This window comes from Etheostoma cragini, chromosome 6 (genome assembly GCF_013103735.1).
Source record: "Etheostoma cragini isolate CJK2018 chromosome 6, CSU_Ecrag_1.0, whole genome shotgun sequence".
NCBI classification, from domain to species: Eukaryota; Metazoa; Chordata; class Actinopteri; order Perciformes; family Percidae; genus Etheostoma; species Etheostoma cragini.
The window spans coordinates 24,985,484-25,008,266 of record NC_048412.1 but is presented as its reverse complement, the minus strand read 5'-3'; the positions used below and the strand labels follow the sequence as shown (position 1 = coordinate 25,008,266).

General features: G+C 39.0%; 2 protein-coding genes across 2 annotated transcripts in view; both read right to left on the bottom strand.

Moving 5' to 3' along the window:
• Positions 1–2,164: 2,164 nt before the first annotated feature.
• On the bottom strand, positions 2,165–16,106 carry LOC117946579 (ubiquitin-conjugating enzyme E2 E1-like). The gene is made up of 6 exons (XM_034874829.1): positions 15,974–16,106; positions 12,468–12,651; positions 11,614–11,664; positions 5,779–5,911; positions 3,374–3,521; positions 2,165–2,447 (listed from the first exon to the last, which is right to left on the bottom strand). The coding sequence occupies exons 2-6, from the start codon at positions 12,620–12,622 to the stop codon at positions 2,350–2,352; spliced, it is 585 nt and encodes a 194-aa protein (XP_034730720.1). The 5' UTR covers positions 12,623–12,651; positions 15,974–16,106; the 3' UTR covers positions 2,165–2,349.
• Positions 16,107–18,427: 2,321 nt separating this feature from the next.
• The window catches only part of LOC117946510 (ubiquitin-conjugating enzyme E2 E2), a 26,148-nt gene continuing 21,792 nt past the window's right edge, over positions 18,428–22,783 (bottom strand). Inside the window, exons 5-6 of the mRNA XM_034874705.1 lie at positions 22,224–22,371; positions 18,428–19,255 (exon numbers count right to left, since the gene is read on the bottom strand). Coding sequence (XP_034730596.1) covers positions 19,158–19,255; positions 22,224–22,371 — 246 coding nt within the window. The 3' untranslated portion in view covers positions 18,428–19,157. The remainder of the gene's footprint in view (positions 19,256–22,223; positions 22,372–22,783) is intronic.

Below are 22,783 nucleotides of genomic sequence, written 5' to 3'. Positions count from 1 at the left end.
CGGAGTACAAGAATGGTTTGCATGGACTAGTTTACAGAGGATAGATTCCAAAATTCAACAGAAAGAGCAAACCGGCCCAGGAGACTTCCCACGCACGTGTACTGCATTCTGTTCATCTGATAAAAACCGTTGGGAGTGGAAGTATGCATCATATTCTTCCACTCCCTACGAAGTGATTAAGATTCATCTGAGCCTGGGTGCTGCTGTACAAGTTAGAATTCCTGAAAGCAAACACGTTTCTAACTAATGGGTCAGGGGTTGGGACATTGGTTTCATTGATCTGCGAGATTATGCGAGATGAAGAGGATTTTCTGACTTGATAAAACATAATAGAAAAAAAACTATAGTTACATTTGACATATTCAAAGAGATAATGGAACAATTAATACAGCTATGCCCAATCCTAATTATGTTCTGAAATAATTGTTATTTACTGAAGGCTGAGACTTCATTTATCTCCTTGACATGTGACTTACAAATGTGATCGGTGTACTAGCAGTACAACTAACAATACAATGTACTTTGAGTATCCCCAAATCAAAACAAACCACAGGAATTTGTTAAGTGTGTTCTGTCTGTGCGGATGTTTTAATATAAGTGGAAGCTAATAACATGGTTGGTTAGAATATGTTCTCTTCTTTTGTCACTTTATTCAATTACTTATACCGGTTTCATGTTTACTGTAATCATGAGTGTAAGCTCTGGGCTACTTTAAGTCTCACATGTTCGACTCTCACATGTTCAACTGCATAATGTCCCTACAACGTGAATGACTGACGGACATGTTTAACGTTTACACTACCTGACCAGAGGAATTTCCTTTTTAGGATTTATTAATGCGCATATACAAAACCAGCTGAGTTTTGAAAATGAACTACTTCAACTTTGGCCACTTTTTGTTTTGGAAAATAACATTCTAGGTTCTTTTTAACCTTTTCAAAAGGAGATTATTCAAATAAATATAGAGCCAAACACATGTCAGTTTAAAAACCATGTTTACTTCTAACACTTAAAGCACGTAAAGACTGAGGGTGTATTTATTTACCAGATTGAGCTGCCTGGCCAGAGTTCAGGCTTCTGCGGAATGGTTCAGTCTTGGCAGAACATAAGGTCACTAAGACCTTTCAGTCACTCCAAGTATTTCAAGAGCTGAAAGCTAAAACAAGGAGTTTTTAACTGGTTAGAAAGGTCTTAATACGGATGCCTCTGTATAACCTACACAAGCAAACAAGCTAAAGTAATTCCTAATACCCGTCACCGCATCCCCTTCCCACAAAATCAGACCCATTTTACCCAGGCTGTATGTTAATACGGGGTCTAAACAGGCCTCTAGACAGGTTTGTTGTATGTATGTTTTCCTAATATAAACACATTTTAAGATGCGGATTTACATCAATCTTTAAATTTAAGTTGGTGGCTACGTTTCACCTTCTTCATTACAGTTAGTAATCTTACACAGCCACAAATAGATATACGTGAGCACATCGCTATGCATACTGCAAGCTGCTGTATAGTTAAATAGTCTTTCTTCCCTCTCTTCCAAAACAAATGCATGTACAAGCCAGATCAAGACCTTTTTTTTTTTTAAATATAACATTCTAAAGATAATGATGGCAATTTTTCTTTTTTTTCCTGATTTAGTTTGTGGCTCTCAGACAAAGTTTACATTTTTTATTTTTAAATTCAATTCAAAATCTATATTATATATTACATCTCACCAGGGGAAAATATGGAAACTCATTTGTTCCTCTTGACGACCTTAACAGCTCAAAAAAATAGATTTTTCAAAAATGGCAGTTACAGCAAGAAGAAAAACTAGAAACATTTCTGTACTTGTCTTATAATTTACTGGTACTTTAACATGCTCCTATATAGCATTTATAGGCACTATATTAACATTTAATACACAAAACGGAGATATAAGTATATATTGTAAGCCATTAACTGTGTATATACTGCTTATGAATGACATATACAGAGAGTTACATTTTTACCAAGTTAAAAGCTAAAATATAACAATATTAAAGTGCAGTTTCTAATATTCATTCAAGTGTTCTTAGCATCACTGTGAGTTTTGACTGGGCATTTTTCAGCAGGCTTGTATGTAGAATCCACCCTTTAATTAACTTATTGTCAAAGAAAAGTAGAGGCAGACACGCCTTTATTTCCATTGTGTTCCTTTATTACCATATTTGTGAAGATAACTTAATCAGGAAGCAAAAAATATACCAGACAATAAAGTACTAAAAATCTGAGATAGAAATAACCCGCCCAACACAACCCACCCGGAGCCCCCCACCCCCCCTCGTCCTCCTCCTCCTCCCCCCCCCACTGCTGTCCTCTGTGGGTTTATGTGGCGTATCGTTTCGTCCACTGTTTGGCTGTTCGGTCATGTTCCACTCTGTTAGTCGTGTACTGGGTGGCGATGCTTCCCACCAGGGGGTCGGCTGGACGAAAAAATAAGTTTCAAGTTAAGTTTGTCTGCACATGGCATTGATAAAAAACAGACTAAGAGAGGAAGAAAACACTAAAGGGCTTATAAATAAATATAAGTAGCCAGAAGATAATGAAAGGTAACAAAATTTTACATCTGGCTCTTGATTGCCATTTCTCTTTATTATTTATAAACAAGCATATAGCATAGTAAAAACGAGTGGAGATCAGGTCCCATTACCTTTAAAAATGTTAGTACTGATTTCACTACCTCAACTAACCCTTTTCATATTTTTTACAGGATGACTTTGAGGGATAAGAAAGTTTTCTTTGCACATTATAGAGCAGAATCAAATCCCTGTCACAATGTTGTGATAAAGCAGCACTTGGGACATGGGAACAAATGAGTGCGTCATCTGTGACACAAAATTAATTTGTCTGTCGCCTGAAGCTAAATGAAAAAACTCCCTCCTTCTTTTCACTCTTACGAGCCAAGTACATTTGTAAAATAGAACAGAATGTCCAGATGTCTATGTTATTTGCAGCTGAGTTTCAGATTCCGGTTATGTGAAAACCATGGACAAGCTGCTTAGGTAGCTTTTACAGAGCCTGTAAAGTGACTCAAATCAATCCACCTATCTTTCTTCACGGACATCTTGTTGATGTGACACACAGCGAGAGGTGGAGCGGACATCGGTGCGATTTGAAGAAAGCCAGTGAGACAATAAATGAAATAAGATTCCACTTGATACATGGCTGCTACTATCTCCTGCAGCAAACCAGCTGTACAGCTTGATTTTAGCCTTTACAGCCTTTATGTTGGCTGCTCATTGCAGCATGCTGAACACACACAATCTAACTGTAAACTTGTGCGATCCACCTCAGACAGCCAACAACTCATCAGCAGTTGTTTCAGCAGCTTGGTCAGCCTTGATCTTACCTGGGTTACAGTCTGTGAGCAGGGAGCAGATGGACAGCAGCACCTTGGAGATGGTGAGGGCGGGGCTCCAGTTGTCCTTCAGGATGTCCAGACAGATCACCCCCTGACTGTTGATGTTGCAGTGATAGATCCTCGTACGAAACGTTACCTACAGACACACAAACGGTGTGGTTCACAGTCAGGGTGCAAAAAAAACCTGTTTCTTAGTATGGTTTATCCAGAGACTTGATCACGACAAACACTGATGAGTCAATAAAAGTCAGATATGATGTGTAAAGTTACATATTGTTGCATTAAGCCGTCCTTGACAGACGTGTATTGAGAATAGGTTTGTTTTTAAGCTTTATAGGTAATATTTCCTACAAACTTACCAAAGTCTAACCCATTTCAACAAAAATATGTGTTATTTTTTCTGATAAATCGTAATAATATTTTTTTTTAAATAAATATTTAAACTGGATTTGGGTGAATACTAGACAGAATCATGCACCAACACCAACACTAACTAAAAGGTGGTTTCTTGTCACAGCGCCTGGGGACCAGCTCCAGATCTGAGCCAGGGCCTTGACCAAGGGCACTGACTGGAGAACCTAGTACATGTTTTTTGAGATGGTTAGGAAAACCGGAGCACCCGTGGGAAACCCACGCAAACATGGGGAGAACATACAAACTCGACACAGAAAGGCCCGGAACGACCTGGATTCAAACCCAGAACCTTCTTGCTGTGACGGTGCGGTGGTCCAATGGTTAGCACTGTGTGAGACCACAGTGCTAACCATTGGCTCACCATGCTAACTACTAACTAAATCCCTCAGTATTAAACCTGCAGTCACTGCTCATCTGAACATTTTTTTTCCTGCAGTACATGAAAGCCATCTAGTGGTTGAAAAGAGGTACGTTTTTATTTTTAAGGATTATTCTGTTGGGCTTTTCCCTATTATTCGATAGTGGCATTGGAAAGGGAAAGAGAAAAAGAGGGAATGACACGCAGCAAAGGCCGCAGAAAAGGACCCAGACTACATGGGGCGCTCACTCTTACTGGGTGAGCTAGAGGCCGAATAAAGAGGTCCTTTTAAATGCCAGAAAACACTACCTTTGCAAAGAAGTCACTGTATTGTTTTTACAGAAACACTAAAAAGGACTTGTCATTAAAGCTATCAGAACACTGACATATAAAAACACAGCATTTGTTTATAGTAAATGTTCTCATAAAACTTATTTCAGAACAAGTGAGTTGTGGGAATGTAGATCATGTAGCATCGGAAAATGCAGCTGCATTTCATAAAGACAACTTTGATTCCCAGAATATAAAAACATATTTAAGAGTTTGAGAAATGAAAAAAAAAAATATTTGTTAGGAATTTAGTCGAACAGAGTTTTTCCAAAACCCAGGCCCGACAACACTGTTCCAGTAGGATCCAACTCAAGAATGTCAATGTGTGCATCAATGCACAGAGAGCAGCTTTTCCAGAAAATCCTGTATTGTGGAGGATGGGTGTTACAGGAGAAGCTGTGCCTCAGCAAAGGAAAGGCAACACTTTGTTTCTGCTCCAACACTTCAAACAAAAGCAATCGATCGCTAATAGTTAAGTGCAAGTGATCTGACAGAGGCTTTATTTTACTTAAAAAAACATGATGCATTAGGTCTTTCTGTTTTAAAGTATGGTGATATTCTAAATGTTTCCTTTTTAAACCAACAATTAATTGTTATTCCTTTGTGCCATAGAGTTTCATTGTTGTTGAAAGAAGAGAACATTTCTGCGGCTTAAATTAGTCCATAAAAATACCAACACGTGTTTGAGTCATAGTTACTAAAAACTTAAACCTTAAGTCAAGGTCTAGGTCCAATAATATCCTGTAACAGTGCATTTTAAGAAAATTATTTTGCCATTAAATAAATGAAAGTATATATACATTTCACTTAAAAAACATTTACGTCCTCAACAGGAACCAATGTGCTCAAAGCTGAGTATCAAAGACAGGATCAGGAAGTCAGAAAGTCTTGAGAAAACAGATAAGTTACACTGGTGGTTTGGTCTTTTCATGGGATTTGACAAAAAAAGAAACACTTTCAAAACTAAATCAAATGGCAAAAAAAAAATAAAAAAAACATCTGTGACAGCAGAAAAAAAACCTCCTGCATGTCAGATCTTAACTTTCAGTTTGACTCAGAAAGTCAGCCCGCTCAGTGCAGTTTACCAATGTCAGGTTAAAGGATTTCTGGGTAAATTACTTCTGAAACGTAATCGCTTGTGTCAACCTGTGAAATGCAGCTGTGAAGATTTGTATTAAATGAATCGGATTTTCTATCATTTTGCCTTGTTGTGGTTTTAAAACCACGTCAAGATACTATGGTGGGTATCTGTACAATATGTTAGGTTTTATACGGATACTAATATCAGTACCTTGGGGGGTTTGAAGGGGTAGTCGGGTGTGAAGGCGATGTCCAGGAAGAAGACGCCTCCCTCGTACACGGAGCCCGGTGGTCCCAGGATGGTCGACCTCCACTCATAGATGTTATCCCCTTTAGGGCCAGCACTGCAGACACAAACAAATACCTTCAAATACAGCTGCACAAGCACTTCAGCCAGAACTGAAGCACTGGGACATGCAGCATCCACACAGGAACAATGTTTTGTGGTCCTGAATCCACAACCTTAAGCCGCCTACACATTATAGGCGGCAGAACCATTTTGTGCCGGCTGCTCCACTGATTTCCCATTGGGAAAGTGGTCACGCACGACTACGCGTTGCACAAACCTTGGCGTCGTGCAACGCTCTGCGCTCAAAGCTCAAATTATTTCAACTTTGACCTTGTTGCCGCTGACCTTACGAAAGCGCAACCAATGAGATACCAGCATGTTGTTACCTGTGTGTAGGCGGCTTTAGATGTATCAATTGAGTGTATTTCAACTTTTCCCAAAAAACGGACTGGATTGATCTGACACGGCACACCATGATTCATATTTGAAAATATAAAGAATCAATCATTGTTTATTCTGTTGTTGTGTACCATTCTACATCACAATGTCTGATCAGTGAGGCAGAGGAAGAAAAATATCACCAGGGAAAAACAAACACACCATTACAAGTAAATCTCATAGTAAATACAGCATAATAAACAGTCAGAGGAAAAGACTGAGGGTAAAATACACCCACACACGGAGGAAGAGTGTCAATATAATCAACGTAGTTTATGGGCCTCTGTAGCTTCAAGCAGATGCAACTGGATCTACATCAATTGAGTAATCAATGCAGTGTGTACTACAGTATGAACACATATTCATTCATGTACTGTGTGTATAACCGGATAAATCGCTGCACAACTAAAGCCTTCTGTTTGTGGGCATTGCACTCTCTTTCTTCATAAAAGGAGTTGAACTAAAGCAGACTATACATGCCACTTTTAAAGATGTGCTCGACGTGTGGCGTTAAAGGGAAATTCCAGCAAAATTACCTAAATTTATTCTGCAGGAGTAGAAACTGTATGAAATATTGCCGTTATTTCTGAAACTCAAAGGCATCATGGGAAAAGCCTCATGGCAAACCTCCTTACTGCACTGCCTTAAAATGGATGAAAGCAAATATAACATGTACAAATTGTATAATGTGCCCCATTTCCTGTGCCTTTAATTAATTACTACAATTTGGACATGCACGAATACATTTATGCAAAGTGACTTTCACAAATGACCAGTCATAAAAACTTAACTTTTTCCCTTTAAATGTACTTAAAAAATGAAAGTTTCATTTCCCTTGTGCATTATTGAGAAGATGCCCCAGCTCAAAGCAAATCCCCAGTGTTGTGTGTCATGATCTGTAATTTGTATTGATTTTCCCTCAGAGCTGCCTGGCCTTTATCCCCTTTACATGCAGAACATGTGATCTTAAACCCCCTGGGGCCATGAGTACAAGACATAATAGTATTGATCCAAAACTGTTGGGGGGGGGGGGCAGATGGTGCGCTTTGCTGTGCTTTTTGATCAGCGTTAACACGGCCGTTTGGCAGAGTTCCAGTGCCAGTTACAACATTGAAAATCAATTCAGAGAGCGCCGTTTTGGACTAATTAACTTGGTGTTCAAAACAAATATGACAGACGAAAACATCCACCACATGAAAGCCTTTGACTTCCAAGTGAGTGGGGTTTTTGGGGCGGGGAATTTTTGGCCTTCAATAAAAACAAATAAAAAACGTATTAATCCCGCAAGGGGAGATCATTTTTTTAAGCTGTTATTACACACGCTCGGTACCTATATGCACACACACACACACACACACACACTAATGGAGAAATGTCAGAGTAAGGGGGCTGCCCATGGAAAGGCCCCCCCGGGGTTTGGTGCCCTTGCTCAAGAGCACCTTGGCAGTGAAGAGGAACCTCTCCAGCTACCAGTGCACCACCATACTTTGGTCTGCATGTGGACTTGAACCATCGACCCTCCGGTGCCCAACCCAACTCCCTACGGCTGGGCTACTGCCACCCAAGGCTTCCCATACCGGGAGTCCAACCCGGGCCGCCTGGGTGAAAACCAAGACTCCTAACCGCTAGACTTGAATCAATAGGACAGTTGTAGACAGGAAAGTGGGGGGGAGGGGGAGTGAGGGTGTGGATGCAACAAATGGGCACTGGTCGGACTCTAACCCCGGGCCGCCGCGCTCTACCCCAAGTGAGTTGATTTTAATGACGTGAACACATTGCTACAAACACACACTGCCACTCAGCCATAACACTGCATTTTCTTATCTGCATTCATCATAAGCCATTAAAAAGATGCAAGTCACAGATACAGGATCAAATCATTTTCATATCATATCAGAAATATGTTGGCTGAGCTACATCTGACACAGTGATGAAACCTGGCGCGAAGAAGCCTTTCCCATAAATCAAAGCAGTGTTGTGCAAAGTCTCAACACAGCTGGGCAGCAGTCGTGTCTGCACTATGAAATGTATTCAAGGTGGAGACATTAAACAGTTAAACGTCAGGAGTTTACCAGAGCGGCAGCTGCTGAACTCCTTACAATACGACTTCAGACCAAACTCAGAGGAAGTGTTTTGATTTAATCAGATGGATTCATTTAATATAAAGATGATTGTTGAAATGATTGTTTAATCGATGGACAGAACATAATCAACTAAAAATAGCAACGAGTAACTTCTCCAATGTGAGAATTTGCTGCTTCTCTCTTCACTATTATTGCAAACTGAATGAATAGCTTTGGGGTTTAGACTGTTGAGTAAGACAAAACAAAAAGAAAATGTGCAGATAAATGAACAATAAAATTATTGTTTGTTGCGGTGAAAAAATAAAACAAAAAATCCACTGATTAATATTCTGCAGCATTCTAGTAATGCTTGAACTCTTAAATACTGCAAGTTAATTTAAATAATCTCTACAATAAAGTTATGAGTACATGATGAAGAGCTACTAAGAAATGATGGACAAAACTTCACTGGATGACTTCAGTTTCTTTGATATCACTAAAATGCAGATATGCAAGCTTCTCTATCTATAACAAGTTAGGCTTGAGTGTATTTTTACATTATGAACAAGTCATTACAAAACACATTATCAAGGTACATAATTAAACACGGCTGTTAATCCAACTTGTGCTGGTGCAGGTTGGGTTTTAAGCTGTGTAATTAGGTAGTCCATAATGAGGTAACGTGAAAGAGTAGTTGTACTGTGTCAGAACCTACAGCTGCAGTCATCCGTCCTTAATCCAGAATTTAAGACGTTCATTTAATAAACATCATCACGTTTTAGTCCTGATACAGTCAGAGACATGAAAACAGGATTTTAAGGAAATGCTGTATAATAATAAAAACTATCTTCTTAGAATGCTGCACTTTTCCATCAGTTAACCACACATTGCAAAGTGTGTGTGCTATGTGGTGAAGTAAAACATTTGCACATGCCACATACGTCCCTGCAGCAAACTTATTGCATGATTTTATAAAATAACCTAACTTTCAAACAAAGGCTGGTTGATTGTAAGGTGGAGAGAACACAATCCCTATTTCTCCCACTGACTCAGCCTGAGATGCTGTTGTTTTAAACATAACAAAAAGTCTAAAGAAAATATTGGCAGCAGTAACAATAACTTAAAGACTTTTTTTATAGACTGACTGAAAATACCAAATTGCATTCCTTCAGTTAAAAGCAAATATCCAGACGGTGATCCTTTTTGGGAGGGCCTGTGGCCTGAGGTGGCTTGTTTGATCTACAGAGCCATGATGGGAGAGAATCCTCAGTTTTGCTTTTGTCCATTCACAGGGAGGTCAGAGGTCAGGCTCTGCTGCAGAACAGCAGCCCGGAGCAAGGAGGGCCTCAGTGATTTGCCTCAGGACAGTGCAGGAGGGAGGGTGCCTGCTGCGGTGGGAGCTTAGACCAGACTGTCTGGTTTTAAGGATAATCTTTCAACTCGCAACCCTAAAGTGAACCGAGCTGCAGAAGGGTAAGTCCCACCCTAGTCCTCATGCTAAACACCATACGAGCTGATGGCTAAAACCAACAATTATTGTCATTTTCAATTAAACTGTGGATTATTTTGCCAATTGATCGAATGTGCCTACAGAAAGTAAAAAATTGTGGAAAATGCCCATCACAATGTCCAACAACCAAAAATGACATATTCAATCACCTAACTTTAACCCGCGGGCTGACACTAACAATTATTTCATAGTTGACTAATCGATCCATTACTGTCTCGATTAATCGATTATGATGTGGATCACTGTTTCCCAAAGCCCAAAATGACGTCCTCAAAGGTCTTGTTTTGTCCAAAACTCAAAGATATTCACTTTACTGTCACAGAGGAGAGAAGAAACTAGAAGTCATTCACATTTTAGAATCTGGAATCAAAGAAATCTTTTTTTTTTAATGACAAATTGATTAATCGATTATCAAAATATCTGGCGATTGATTTAAAAGTAATTGATTAATTGATTCATCGATGCACCTCTAGTTAACCCGCTATCAGACTAGTCAGGCCATATCGCAGCGTGCGAGTCCCGTAACGTTACAGTAACAGGAAAGGAAATACATGCACTGAACTGCTTTGCAGGTTGTGCAACAACAAGGCAGCGCTTTATCGCCCCTTCTGTCTCTTTTACTGGGAAATAAAGCTGCCCTCAGGTCAGTTGGAAATATTGGTGTCCCCTGGCGCTGCGGCCGCCACAGAAGCCCTAAATACAGGGCTGAAATGATTCCTTGAGTAACTTGAATAATTTGATTAATACAAATCCTCGATGCAAAATAATTTGTCTCGACGCTTCTTTAATCATTTATCACTGTGCCGCGCTGGTGACACATGCCATGAAGACTGACGCCGCAGATTACAAGATGAAGAAAGAGAGTAAATAGTGAGGAGCTAAGAGAAAAGGCTGGAGAAACAACAGAAAGTGTCCAACGTCTGGAATCAGCTCAAATGCAATTCAAATGAAAACTCTGCGCAATGTGTCTACTGTGAAATCAAACTAGCTTACCAGTGAATTTGATCTAAAGAGCTGAATTGTTGACTATTTCTTTGGAGTGATTGTTGCGGAGCATATTCTCGCACGCTCGCTCTTCACGGAGAAACAGCTGATCAACCATCTACTAGCGTAAGTGTAACAGAGCTGTGTGACTTTGTGATCAAAATATATAAATGAAAGTAGGTTAAGTATAACTAATATTTACATTATGGCTGGCCAACATGGAGAAAATTCAATAACGGTATTTTTTACCAAATACCTCAATATCAATAACGCAACAATATTGTAGTGTTGAGTTATTTATTGAGCTTTTTGATAAATAGTTATTAGTAATGTAGTTATAATGATTATGTGGGTCATAATAATAAATAATAGAACAGTTAAAACAGTCTGGTAAGTTCAGAAAATGACATAACTTACTGTAATGCCATGTCATCAATCCATATCATAGTTTCTTGGTTACTTTAATTACACAATGGGAACGCAATTTTATATATCTTTGAGAACAACATAATTAACATTTGCACGGACCTAAAAATAGTTTTGGGTGTACTTTTTCACTTATAATTAAGAAATAATGTGTAGTTACAGTCTCATGTTACTTCAGACAGTAGGAATAAAATAGCGGGATTCAGATGAGTACTTTGTTCCTGAGTTTAGGTATTACTAGGTCTCAGCAGAGAACTAGTAGGATCAACGTGTTCCTGATTAGTACGCCCCTGGACAGACAACTGACGGACCTTTACAGCAGAGAATGAAACCCACCTGCAGTTTGGCGGAGGGTCCAGTGTAATATCAGCCAGCTCTTTCTGAATCCTGCACACAAAACATAATCATAAATAATCAGTCACTGGCAGAACTTTGGTCCTCCATAAAAACATGATCATTACAAAGTTACCATTAGACGTCCTTCAGCTACAAGCAGAATAAAATAATGAAACTCATAAACCATCTCTGATCTTCAGAGCAATATTATAAAATGTGATTTCCAGTTACAATCCACCTTATTTATCTTACCAGTTTGTGAGTAATGTCATTTCTGCAGTTTATTGGGTAAACGCAGAGCAACATTTGCTGTGAAAGGAAGCTATGCGAGGTCTTGTTTCATCTTTTTTTCCTCAAGGGATAAAAAGGAAGCTTTGAGCTGCCCAGTCATTTCTTGTCACAGCGTACCTTGTGACTGTGTAGGTTACGGCCTGTTGAAACTACTGTCTGAGGAGAAATGATCATGTGTTCCTCTTATATGATTGATTTCTTCCTGTATGACAGCTGAATGATGATGCAAGTTGCAAGTACTAGAAAACGTAGCTTGTTCTTCCGAAATTTACAGTTGATACTTCTCCTTTTTTTCTACAGTAAAAGCTCACCGTAGCTGCACTAGAAGTTTCTTCATGCCTACTCTTGTCAATTCATCCATGCAAGACCATAGTTTGTTAAGTATTATTATTAAAAGTGGTATTTTGTCAAGAGAAACCCTAAATTATTAACAGAAAGAAATCAGATTAAAGTCAAACTGCATTGGGAAAAAACAACCGACTGAAGTGTGAGATGTTCCTTGAGTTTTCAAAATATATTAAGTGATTCCTAATACACAATGGGGGGGGGGGGGTTATTTTTACCTTTTGGCGCTGGTGGAAAGCAGCTTGGAGGTCTTGCTCATGCTGGCTTTGCTCTCCCGTTTCTTTTTGCAAAGTGTGTCCCTCTGTCTGTTTTGGCTGGAGGAAGGCGGCGATGAAGAAGAGCTGGTGCTTGCACGGGAATCCTCATCCGACATACCGGTTTGGATTGGAGAAGAACCGGAACCTAAAAGGGACAAAAACCACAAACAACAAAACAAGCCGAGTTAAAGCTGGAGTGCGGAACTTTTGTCTCCCACCATTAGCACTGAGAACAACAACACAGAGACCGTTGACATGCTTAGGAAAAGCAGTGGGGTTAATCCTTGTATTGTCCTCCCGTCAAACATGAACTGTAAAGTGTCTTGAGATAACTCTTGTTGTGATTTGATACTATAAATAAAATTGAATTGAATTGAAAAAATTGAACCTTTCCTTCCCAGTCCAAATTGAAAATGAACTTCTGCTTTTTTAGGCTTTTTTGGCGCTTTTAAAAACTCTTACACTTTTTTTTATTCATGTTCAATAAACCTAATTTAACTTACCTAATTTTTGAGTTTGAAAAAATTTAAATGCTATGAAATTAAATTAATTCATTAAAACAACTAAAATTGTACTTAGTAATATAGTAGTAGTAGTAGTATAGTATAGTAATTATTATTTTTTGAAGAACATGGATGCACAGTTTATGTTGTATGGGTTCTATGCAACATACATGCATGCATCCAAGTTATTTTGTGGCAATTTGATTTAAAAAAAAAAACTAAAAACAAACAAACATCCTTTTTATATAAAAAGAAGTTGAGGGTCATCAACAAGTGGTCTCTTCCTCCTTCCTACCTGTTAAGGTATTGGGTAATACAGGTAGAGTGACATACTGTGTAACCACTCAGACCGCCAGAATAAGTAGCTCTGATGTGTAGAAATGTACACGAGTAAGCAAAGTTGATTAACGGCACTCTGTGTACCGCTCATGTAACAACGTTGCTGTAGATTTGATAATGTACTCGTTCAAATAGTCAAAATAAGTTTTACATGCATTGTACATTCAACATACATTACAGTGCGCCAGCACAGAAAATTTGCCACTAAAACCAATAGGGGGGTGTAAAAAACATTGAGTCTAACTGAATCCTCCATTCCACAAAGCGGAACCGACAAAAGTAAATCAGAGTGGTGGGTACAATGAAACTGCACCAAACACAACAACAACTACCAAAAACAAGAAAACGTGTTGCGGTGAATTTGATCCAAAGAGCTGAATTGTTGACTATCTCTTTTGAATGATTGTTGCGCACCATTCGCAAAAAAATCAAAACACTTTTGTATTGCAATTCAAGCGCTACCGATTCAAAATCGATTCATAGAATTCCAAAAAAATGGCGTGTATACTTTCACATGGGAAAAGGAACTAGAAATCTTTTCTTTTCTTTTTTTTTAAACAGAACCGTTTGTGATTTCGAAAATTGATATTGAATTGTGTCATGACCTTTTCTGAATTGCGCACCCAAAACCAACCACCGCAGCTCCGGTACAGTGAGAAATCCAGAGAGGTGGGCTGGAGGCTGGGGGGTGTGGCCTTGACCAACTGCCTCTATGCCCTTTAAAAAGCCATGATGTCTCTCTCTCATGGGTGGGCCAAATTCTCTGGGCGGGCAAAGCTGAGAAAGGGGAGGTAACCTTGTCCCTTGTGACCTCATAAGGGGCAAGATTCCAGATCAGCCCATCTGAGCTTTCATTTTCTCAAAGACAGAGCAGGAAACCCAGGGCTCGGTTTACACCTATCCCCATTTCGAGCCACTGGGGGACCATCGGCAGGCTGGGGGAACACATATTAATGTTTAAAAACAAAGTGACATTTTCATGCCATGGCACCTTAAAAGAAATACGAACAGATAAGAGTGTGCCCCTCCTCTATCCCAGATATATAAGCCACAGCACAGTGTAGATAGGCCTTGCAACGCGAGGCCAGCAAAGGCTTGAATGTAACAGACATTCATTTATATGTAAAAGTTCCACACTCCAGTTTTAACATCACAGCCGTGGAGGTGGAGTAGTTTCAGAATGCTTTCTAACCAAAGCAGATGCTAATGTATGGCCACAATAGCCGATCAGCTGGTTTCATAATACACTAGCCTCTTTCACTATTTATAAACATTAATTTGCATGTTTACATAAGAAACTGCTGGTTGACATGCCACAGCAGCAGATAGAGTGTAACTATTGACACACTTCTCTGTACTCTGGTATTTAAACTATCCTATTCTTGTGATCCCCGACCAAGATTGATTATTAGGAACTTCGGAAAAAAGGTTAACACGTTTAGAGAAAATATTTATAAATATTCATTTGCATGTTATCATAAGCTGCCACATTAGATGGTACAGTAAATATTGACAAACTTCTCTGTACTGTGGTATTTAAACCACCCTTTTCTTGTAGTCCTGTTTTGGTAAAAAAAAATATTATTAGACACTCAAGAATTGTAATTCTAATTCAATTGTAATTTCCCCATTGGGGGATCAATAAACCGATTAAAATTAAATTAAATGAATTTAATTAAGAAAAACATTCAGTCACTATCAAATTTAGATTTAAAGTAAAATTTATGATAGTAGTAATAATAGTATTCTCACATATTTAACGTTAGCTAATGTTTCCGAGTGCATAGTTCACACTCAAACTTACTGAAATCAACTATTTCACACCGGTAGACTTAAGACTGTAATTAAATGCTAATTGACGCTGGTTTCAAACCACCGCGCGGCAAACGCCCGGACTACCGCCCGCGGTTCAGCATAGTGAACCAGCTAGGTCCGGGCGGCAGAGCAGAATCTGTGCGCGTGGGCGGCAACCGCTTCATATCACTAGCGCCGTGATCACACCGCTCTGCCGCGTTCACGTCCTTACAATGACTGAAGGCGGCGGTGTGAAAGCCCCTTAATGTAACGTTATAGTTAGTTTATCATGGTGTCGACCCGGGACCCTCCAGTCTCTAAACAGAGCTAGTGCTACCTGCTATCGGGTACCCCCTTCCCCTCAACTCCAACTGGCGACGAACACTCAGGCCCTACGACTTTGGGGATGAGACTAGTTCTTGGTAAACCGTGAGGGAAAGCTGCTTGCTAAGCATCCTTTACAAGTGAGCAGACAACCGACTAGCCGTGATACACGTCGGTTGACTTCGTTATTAAACAAAACGTTGCGGCTATGTGTATTAAAACAAAGCGTACAAATAGGTATTTCAAGGACAAATGTGACAACAAAACATTAAACGCCGTCAGACAGCAGCCAGGAACAACTCCGTTCCAATACATAGTCGGAGCCCCTTTTCCGTGCAACTAACTAACCACGACCGTGTTGTTTGTTTCTTTTCAGCGGGTGTACAGACAAACTGACCTTCGAGTTCACCTGGAAACACACACAGGCGGCAGAACGTTTCGTATACTTTGACCACTCGGTAAAACATCAGCCTTAATTCGTCTATTTTTCTCGCTAATAAAACTTACCCAGTCTATTGTGTCTGGACCTCCGCCACAGTCTAGGCTGGATGGTGCCTGTCGCCCTCTGCGGAACGGAAGTAGCCTACCGCGGCTGCAGTGGGCTGTACAGACCCGGTCCTACTCTGGAAACAAGACAGCCTACATTAAAAGTAAAATGCAGGTTAACTCACCTATGAGTTGTATTCAGGCTAACTCACATATATACATTTATTTGATTAGTTTAATGGGTTCTTTGGACTCTAACTTCCAGATCTGTCACATTTGTTTGCACCATGAGGTCGACCTCAGTTGTGAACTTTAAGTTCCATTGATTAACTTCAATAGACCTTTATAGACCCTTTAATCTGAGGATGTGCCTGATTCAAATCCAAACCAATAAGAACTAAAGCATAATAAATATATTTTTTCCAGACAGTTGCTCTACATTTGACAGACCATAAAATAAAACCCTCACTGGTTCAATTAAAACCTGCCCACAAATTCAATGCCAGCTATTTATTTATAATAAAGGATACACTCTAGAGAGTGTGATGTGTTGTGCTATATTGAGGGGGGTTGTGTAATAGAACTTCAGCAATGACTGCATGAATTGCTGCATCACTCACTCACTGACCACAGAAACAGAAAAGACACACTACTGACCACATTTGCATGTAAGAATTACTCATAACTGTGGGGTATTATTATCAGGCCATCGAGTTGAAAATATTCATTGCACAGAGCACATTTTCAGTTTCAAGGGGATGATGTTGATTGTTTGTATTTCTGTATTAAAGAGCATCACTTTTCTGCACCTTCTGCGTCCATCATGCACAACCAACATTTCAAACCCCCTATTTTAACCGCATCTGTTGCAATTACTTATAATTTAGGAAGAGATTTGTAAGGTTGAAGCAGTGACTCAAAGCAGGTAAATAAGTCGTGAATATATTTTATGTACCGTTACCTGCTGATGGATGTGTAAGTTTAAAAGGTACTGTAATAGGGTAATCTTGTCAAGGTGTGAACATTGCTGTGTCAATATTTTGATAGTAGCATTTGCTAATCTTTCACTTCTTTCAAGTTCTGAATTATACATTCAGTGTCTTAAAATGTTAAGAAAGAAGAATCCTTTTTACATTGGTCTGTTTGAAACACTTTATTGAGGCTGTAAAATGCATACACTGAGTGAAACCCATCATTCATGTTGGAGTCAAATTCAAAGATTTAATATTAAAGCATAAAACTAATGCTTTAATATTCTCTCACTCAAAGGTCACACACCACAGGAAGCCATGTAAAAACAACTTGATATAGTTTTAATTCACTTATATTTTATTAATGCAACACATGAACCTAATCCTTTCCATTAATCTTTGGCGAATACATATCTGATGTTGTTATTTCAGCACCCATTAATGCAGGCGTGGAGGCTTTAGCCAGTTTGGCGAGCAGCATGTTACTTTCCTGCAGACATTCATCTAATAATTTATGAAGACTAGTAGTCAATACAAATATTTATACAATGTATAAGGTTTTCCAGGATCCTAACTGGAATACCTAATCTGTAAAACACAGAGCCGACTCTGATCTTTTGCTAAAGGAACATTTTCAATTCAGGACGTTGACTTGTAACAGTATTTTTCAGTGTGGTTACCAATAGATCTGAATGTCTGAACTGCATTTGTACCACTACATCCAATAGACACTGAGATATTTCAGTGTGGGACAAAGTGGTGGACCAACGGATCAATAGAGCTACGCTGCCAACATGGCTCAAACAAACAGAATAACCATTTTCAACATCAAAAAGATATTTAATGGGGCGACCTCTAGCTCACGCAGTAAGCGTGTGCGCCCACTGTTGGCTGAGCCCTGCAGCGGCCTGGGTTCGAATCTGACCTGTGACCCTTTGCTTTGTGCCATCCCCCCATCTCATGTATATCCACTGTCACTATAATAAAGGGAAAAGCTCCAAAAAATAATATTTAAAAAGGCTATTTTATTCCAATGACAAGAGATTTTGAGTTAATTCCCCTGCCATCTAATCTGGCATCTTTATGTAAACATGCCCTCAAGCTCAACTAACAAAAGACTTCACAGATGTGGATTATGACAAAAACAGTCACTTCTCTCTCAAAGGAAGAATTTCACGGAGATCCAATCCTGAGTTTCTGAGATTTCTTGAAGACTAAATTTCAAAAGTACGTGAAAACATCTTACCTGCTTGATAAGAGGTAATCACACACACACACACACACACACACACACACACGAGTCATAATGAGCCACATCAGCAGATATCTGATAAGAACTTTATTGTATGTATTGAGCTAATGTTTCAGACTGTAAAGTTTTATAAGCAGGTGTGTGTGAGACATCAAGGCAGGCCTGAGCTGTTACTGAGTGGAGAAAAGATCAGCACAGAGGTGCAAATATTCGAGGCCAGAGTCAAACACAAATCCCACACAGAGCCGATCGTTTTCTCACAAGCCAACCACAGTGTGTTTTATTGGGTGCTTCAGTAATACAAGTGCACAACAAACCACTCTGCAATTGCAGAGGTGGCGGGTAGCCAGTAAATATACAAGTCCTGCCTCTTTCACAGGCAGACCTATACTTTTGTGGTCTGCCTCAAAAGCCTTTGAAAAAATACATACAGTACAAACAAAATCAGAGGAAGTTAAAAAGCATAAAGGATCCATTGACGCAAACCTTCCTGTTCCATGCAGATAACATATTGATGAAGACATACAAAAAAACTAAACAAGAAAAACAAAGTAAAAAGCATATATTCTGCATGTTTGTTCCGGGTGCCACTAAGAAAATGAGAATACATACTGTATAGCTGTAGGACAATGCGTATCATATTTATAATATTCTGTGTGTTTTTTTCCCTCTCCAATACAATACTTCCAACATTCAGATATTGGAAAATAAAAATCCCAATCTACTCTTTGTATAAAAAAAAGAAGCTTTCAAGTCAACAAGGAACAAAGGACTTTTTTTGTTTGTTTTGTTTGATATTTTTTGATTTTTTTATACACAGAAAAGGTAGATACAATGTTGGGGAGGACGAGGAGGGTGATAGGAGGGCAGGTATACCGTTGCACTTAGTGAGTGTGCTTTGACAGACTAAGGTTAAGAGAGAGAGAGGTAGAGAGAGGTACAGTGAAGGGTGAGGGAAGTAAAGGAGGGGGTGGTCGGGCGTCTATGTGGCGTATCTCTTGGTCCATTGTTTGGCTATTCTGTCATGCTCTGTTCTGTTTGTCAGGTACTGTGTGGCGATGCTTCCTACCAGAGGGTCGGCTGAAAGACACAAAAACAGAGAGAGAATATGAAATTCAGTAAGTAGAACCAATTACCTCAGCTGAGCAGGAGTCAAACTGTGGATCTACTGTAAACAGAGAAAAGTATTCCAAACATCATCCTCCTCTCAGGCTCAGATTATGTAAACGATAGTGCTGGAGAAGATGAGTTGAATAACAACAATTATCCAGTTATTATTGGAAGAAGCAGGGTTTTGGTTATATAAAAATATCTTTTTTTTTTTCTTTTCTTTTTTTTTTTAAAGGGACAACCGGCATGGCGGAACTACACGTACAACACATTTTTTTGTTTTGGGAATGTCGGCATGCTAATAAAACCCTGGGGAAGGATTATGGTGCTGTGGTTTGGTTCAGTGTAAAAAAATCGGCGTAACGGCGGATCTTCTTTAGGGCGGTTTGGAGGAATCTCTGTAAAAGAGGCTATTGCGAGGAGAGCTCAGTCTAGCTGGGAGTCCCACCTTAACTTGCCCGGCCGATAAAGGATTTTTTAATTAAAGAATCCGATATGCCGTATATGTATATATATATATATATATATATATATATATATATATATATTAAAAAAAATCCAGATACTCATTACAAAACATAAACAAGTTTCCCTACCATTAGTTATTTGTAGTTATTTATGAGTTATCACCAAAACAATACGATAGTAATTTGTTTTATTGTCAAAACAGAACAGAGGAACATCAAGATATATTAAGAGGTCTGTTAAATAAAATGTATAAAAATACAAACTTAACATATGAAACTTAAAGTCCTTCGAACAAAAACAGGTTAACAAAAACAATCAGTGTTGGTAACAGGGACGTTGTAGAGCGCCCTCTGGTGGACAGACTATGCAACACCAACGATCATAACATGGTTGACGGTCCGTTTTTATTTTTTAAATATTTATTTATCAGAATAATTCTGATGAATGAATAGTTATGGCTCTATCAAACCAACAACTGGCTCGCTCTCAGGGTGCCTTGTGCATTCAGATCGTGGAAAAACTGCAGTTTTCTTTGATGCCCCTATAACGTGGAAGGCCCTGCAACTAACTGTAAGGTTAGAGGTACTCCCATCTGCTCCCGTTTTTAAACAGTTGGGGTTTACTCTCCGCTCTTTAAATTGCAACTGTTTTTAGTTTTGCTCCTGTTTATTGATCATTGCTCTTGTGTTTTGTGGAGGACTCTTGATGTCTCGTCGGCACTGACAATGAGGGATGCCTTTTAGTATAAATAAAGGTTAAATAAAAATAAATATATAAAAAAGGTATTTAGGCAGCCAGCAACCAACCAACAGTCTTTTAGCTATGCACTGATCCAAACCGCGCACTAATCCCAGTGTTTAATAAAGTCATAAGACATAAAAGGACGAGGACCACACAAATGTACTACTTTGATTCCCATATTGCCCTCAGGTATCAGTAAACAATAAAGTGGTAACCTTTGGGCCATGTGGATGCCTTTTGATCTTCGGTAGTTTCAACAAGTACCACTGAAATGTAAATGTATCACCCTGCCAACCCCCCAGACTCAAGTCCTCCCCACCTCACCATATGGAGACCAGAGTGTGCAACCAGAGTTTTCCTCCTTTAAAGTCTACTTCCAGTGGTCAGCACCTCACTACAACCCTTTGTGTGCGTTACTTTTCTATATTATAGCTCCTTGCCATTTGCCACTGGCAGCATAAAACCATCTTGAAGTATTTTCTTCAATTGAACTGAAAGTCAATTGAAAGGGAAGTTATCTTCAACAAGAAGATTGCTTTCACAACAGTTTGCAAATTCAAACATCCTATAATAGAAGTATATAAATTGTATTAGATTTCTTCCATGTTCCACTCCACACTCATTTAAATGCAATTTGATATCATTGCAGATCATTAAGCCATCTACCAGACTTGTGTCGGGTCCAAACTATAAAAAGAGTTTTGCCTGGGGGATAGATGCAGCATTTATTTTATTATGGAGTGGTGACTTTGAAGTAGTCTGGATTACATTGTCTAAAATTCAGCTGTATCAATAACCAGTTAATCATATTAACAGCTTAAATAACCCCTCCAGGAGCAACTAAGACTGTAAAGAGAGAGAAAGGTGGGAAAATGACTTAAATTCCCCAAACTTCCATTACGCTTCCATAGTGCACTCAAAATTGCTTAATGTGAGACAGCCCAAAATGGCCATCTTACAGCTTTAATAGGTGGATCACTGACCTATTTATTTTTTGGTTTTTGTTGTTGCTTTTTTACACATTTTCCAGCCTGCACTTGGTACAAGCCAAGAAAAGTAACGGACATATCATCAGTTATATGTAAATATAATATTACATGACAGGGATGGGGGAAAAAATGGATACAGCATAGTATTGCATTATCCTCAGTGGTAATACTGTATTGATACATAGGCGCCAAGTTTCAATCTTTTTTATTGTATATATGTTGGTTTGTTTGTCTGCTTGAAAATCCTGTTTTGCATCAATAAAATTGAAGTGATATGAACAAACAGACCTGTATCTTTTTAGATAAAACAGATGTTGACAAAGTTTCCTTTTGGGGACATTTGAAATTGGGAAAAAATAAAAATGGGTAAAAATGTTATAAAGTGCAATATACATTTTGCAGAATATGGCAATATGTTTAAAATCTAAATAATATTGTTTTGTGGCATAAGTATTGGATGATATCGTATCGGGAGGCCTCTGGTGATTCCCACCCCTATTACATGATAATATTTATTTTGGATCTCCCCTGTCAACAGCTCACTTGCTCTTCACAGCGACTGTGCCAAAGATCTGTCAGTGTTAGAAGGCCTTGAGAAACAATGAGGGTTTGAAATGGTCATGGCTTACGGTAATAAATACACAAATTGGATAAAGACACAAATTAACTTCACTGAAACTGTCATAACAAAAACCATTTAACAAACGTCCGACGGCCATGCAGTAAGACGCAGATCTTACCTGGGTTACAGTCTGTGAGCAGGGAGCAGATGGACAGCAGCACCTTGGAGATGGTGAGGGCGGGGCTCCAGTTGTCCTTCAGGATGTCCAGACAGATCACCCCCTGACTGTTGATGTTGCAGTGATAGATCCTCGTACGAAACGTTACCTGCAGACACACAAACGGTGCAGTTTAGACGCTTAGAAACTGAATGTTCTCATTTGCCAAGTACAAGAAAACAGGACTTTATTTAACAGTGACGCTGGTGGTGTGAAGAAATGTTAGCAATAAATACAATGAACTGCTTGAAAGAACAGGTGTAAAGATGTGAATTCATTCTTGTTGTTCCCTCCGCACTGTATTGGAATGTTACCTTTAAGAAGAAAGAATTCTGTAATGCAATGCGATCCTGGACGATTCTGCATCGATGCAGTGACAGACCATAATCGATTAAGTTTTTTTTTAGTTTTTGCCTTTTGTCTGTTCTCTGCTGTGTTCAGAGTCCGCTACATTCAGGAAGTGTCTTATTTAAGAGCAGATGCAATTATAGGGGAGTTATATATATATATATATATATATA

Excerpts from the sequence above, each read along its gene's own strand:
- LOC117946579 (XM_034874829.1), bottom strand. The coding sequence starts at position 12,622 with ATGTCGGATGAGGATTCCCGTGCAAGCACCAGCTCTTCTTCATCGCCG. Across the intron at positions 11,665-12,467 it reads CTTTCCACCAGCGCCAAAAG|GATTCAGAAAGAGCTGGCTG; the intron begins GTAAAAATAACC and ends TTTTGTGTGCAG. Across the intron at positions 2,448-3,373 it reads GCTCACAGACTGTAACCCAG|CCGACCCCCTGGTGGGAAGC; the intron begins GTAAGATCAAGG and ends TTTTTCGTCCAG.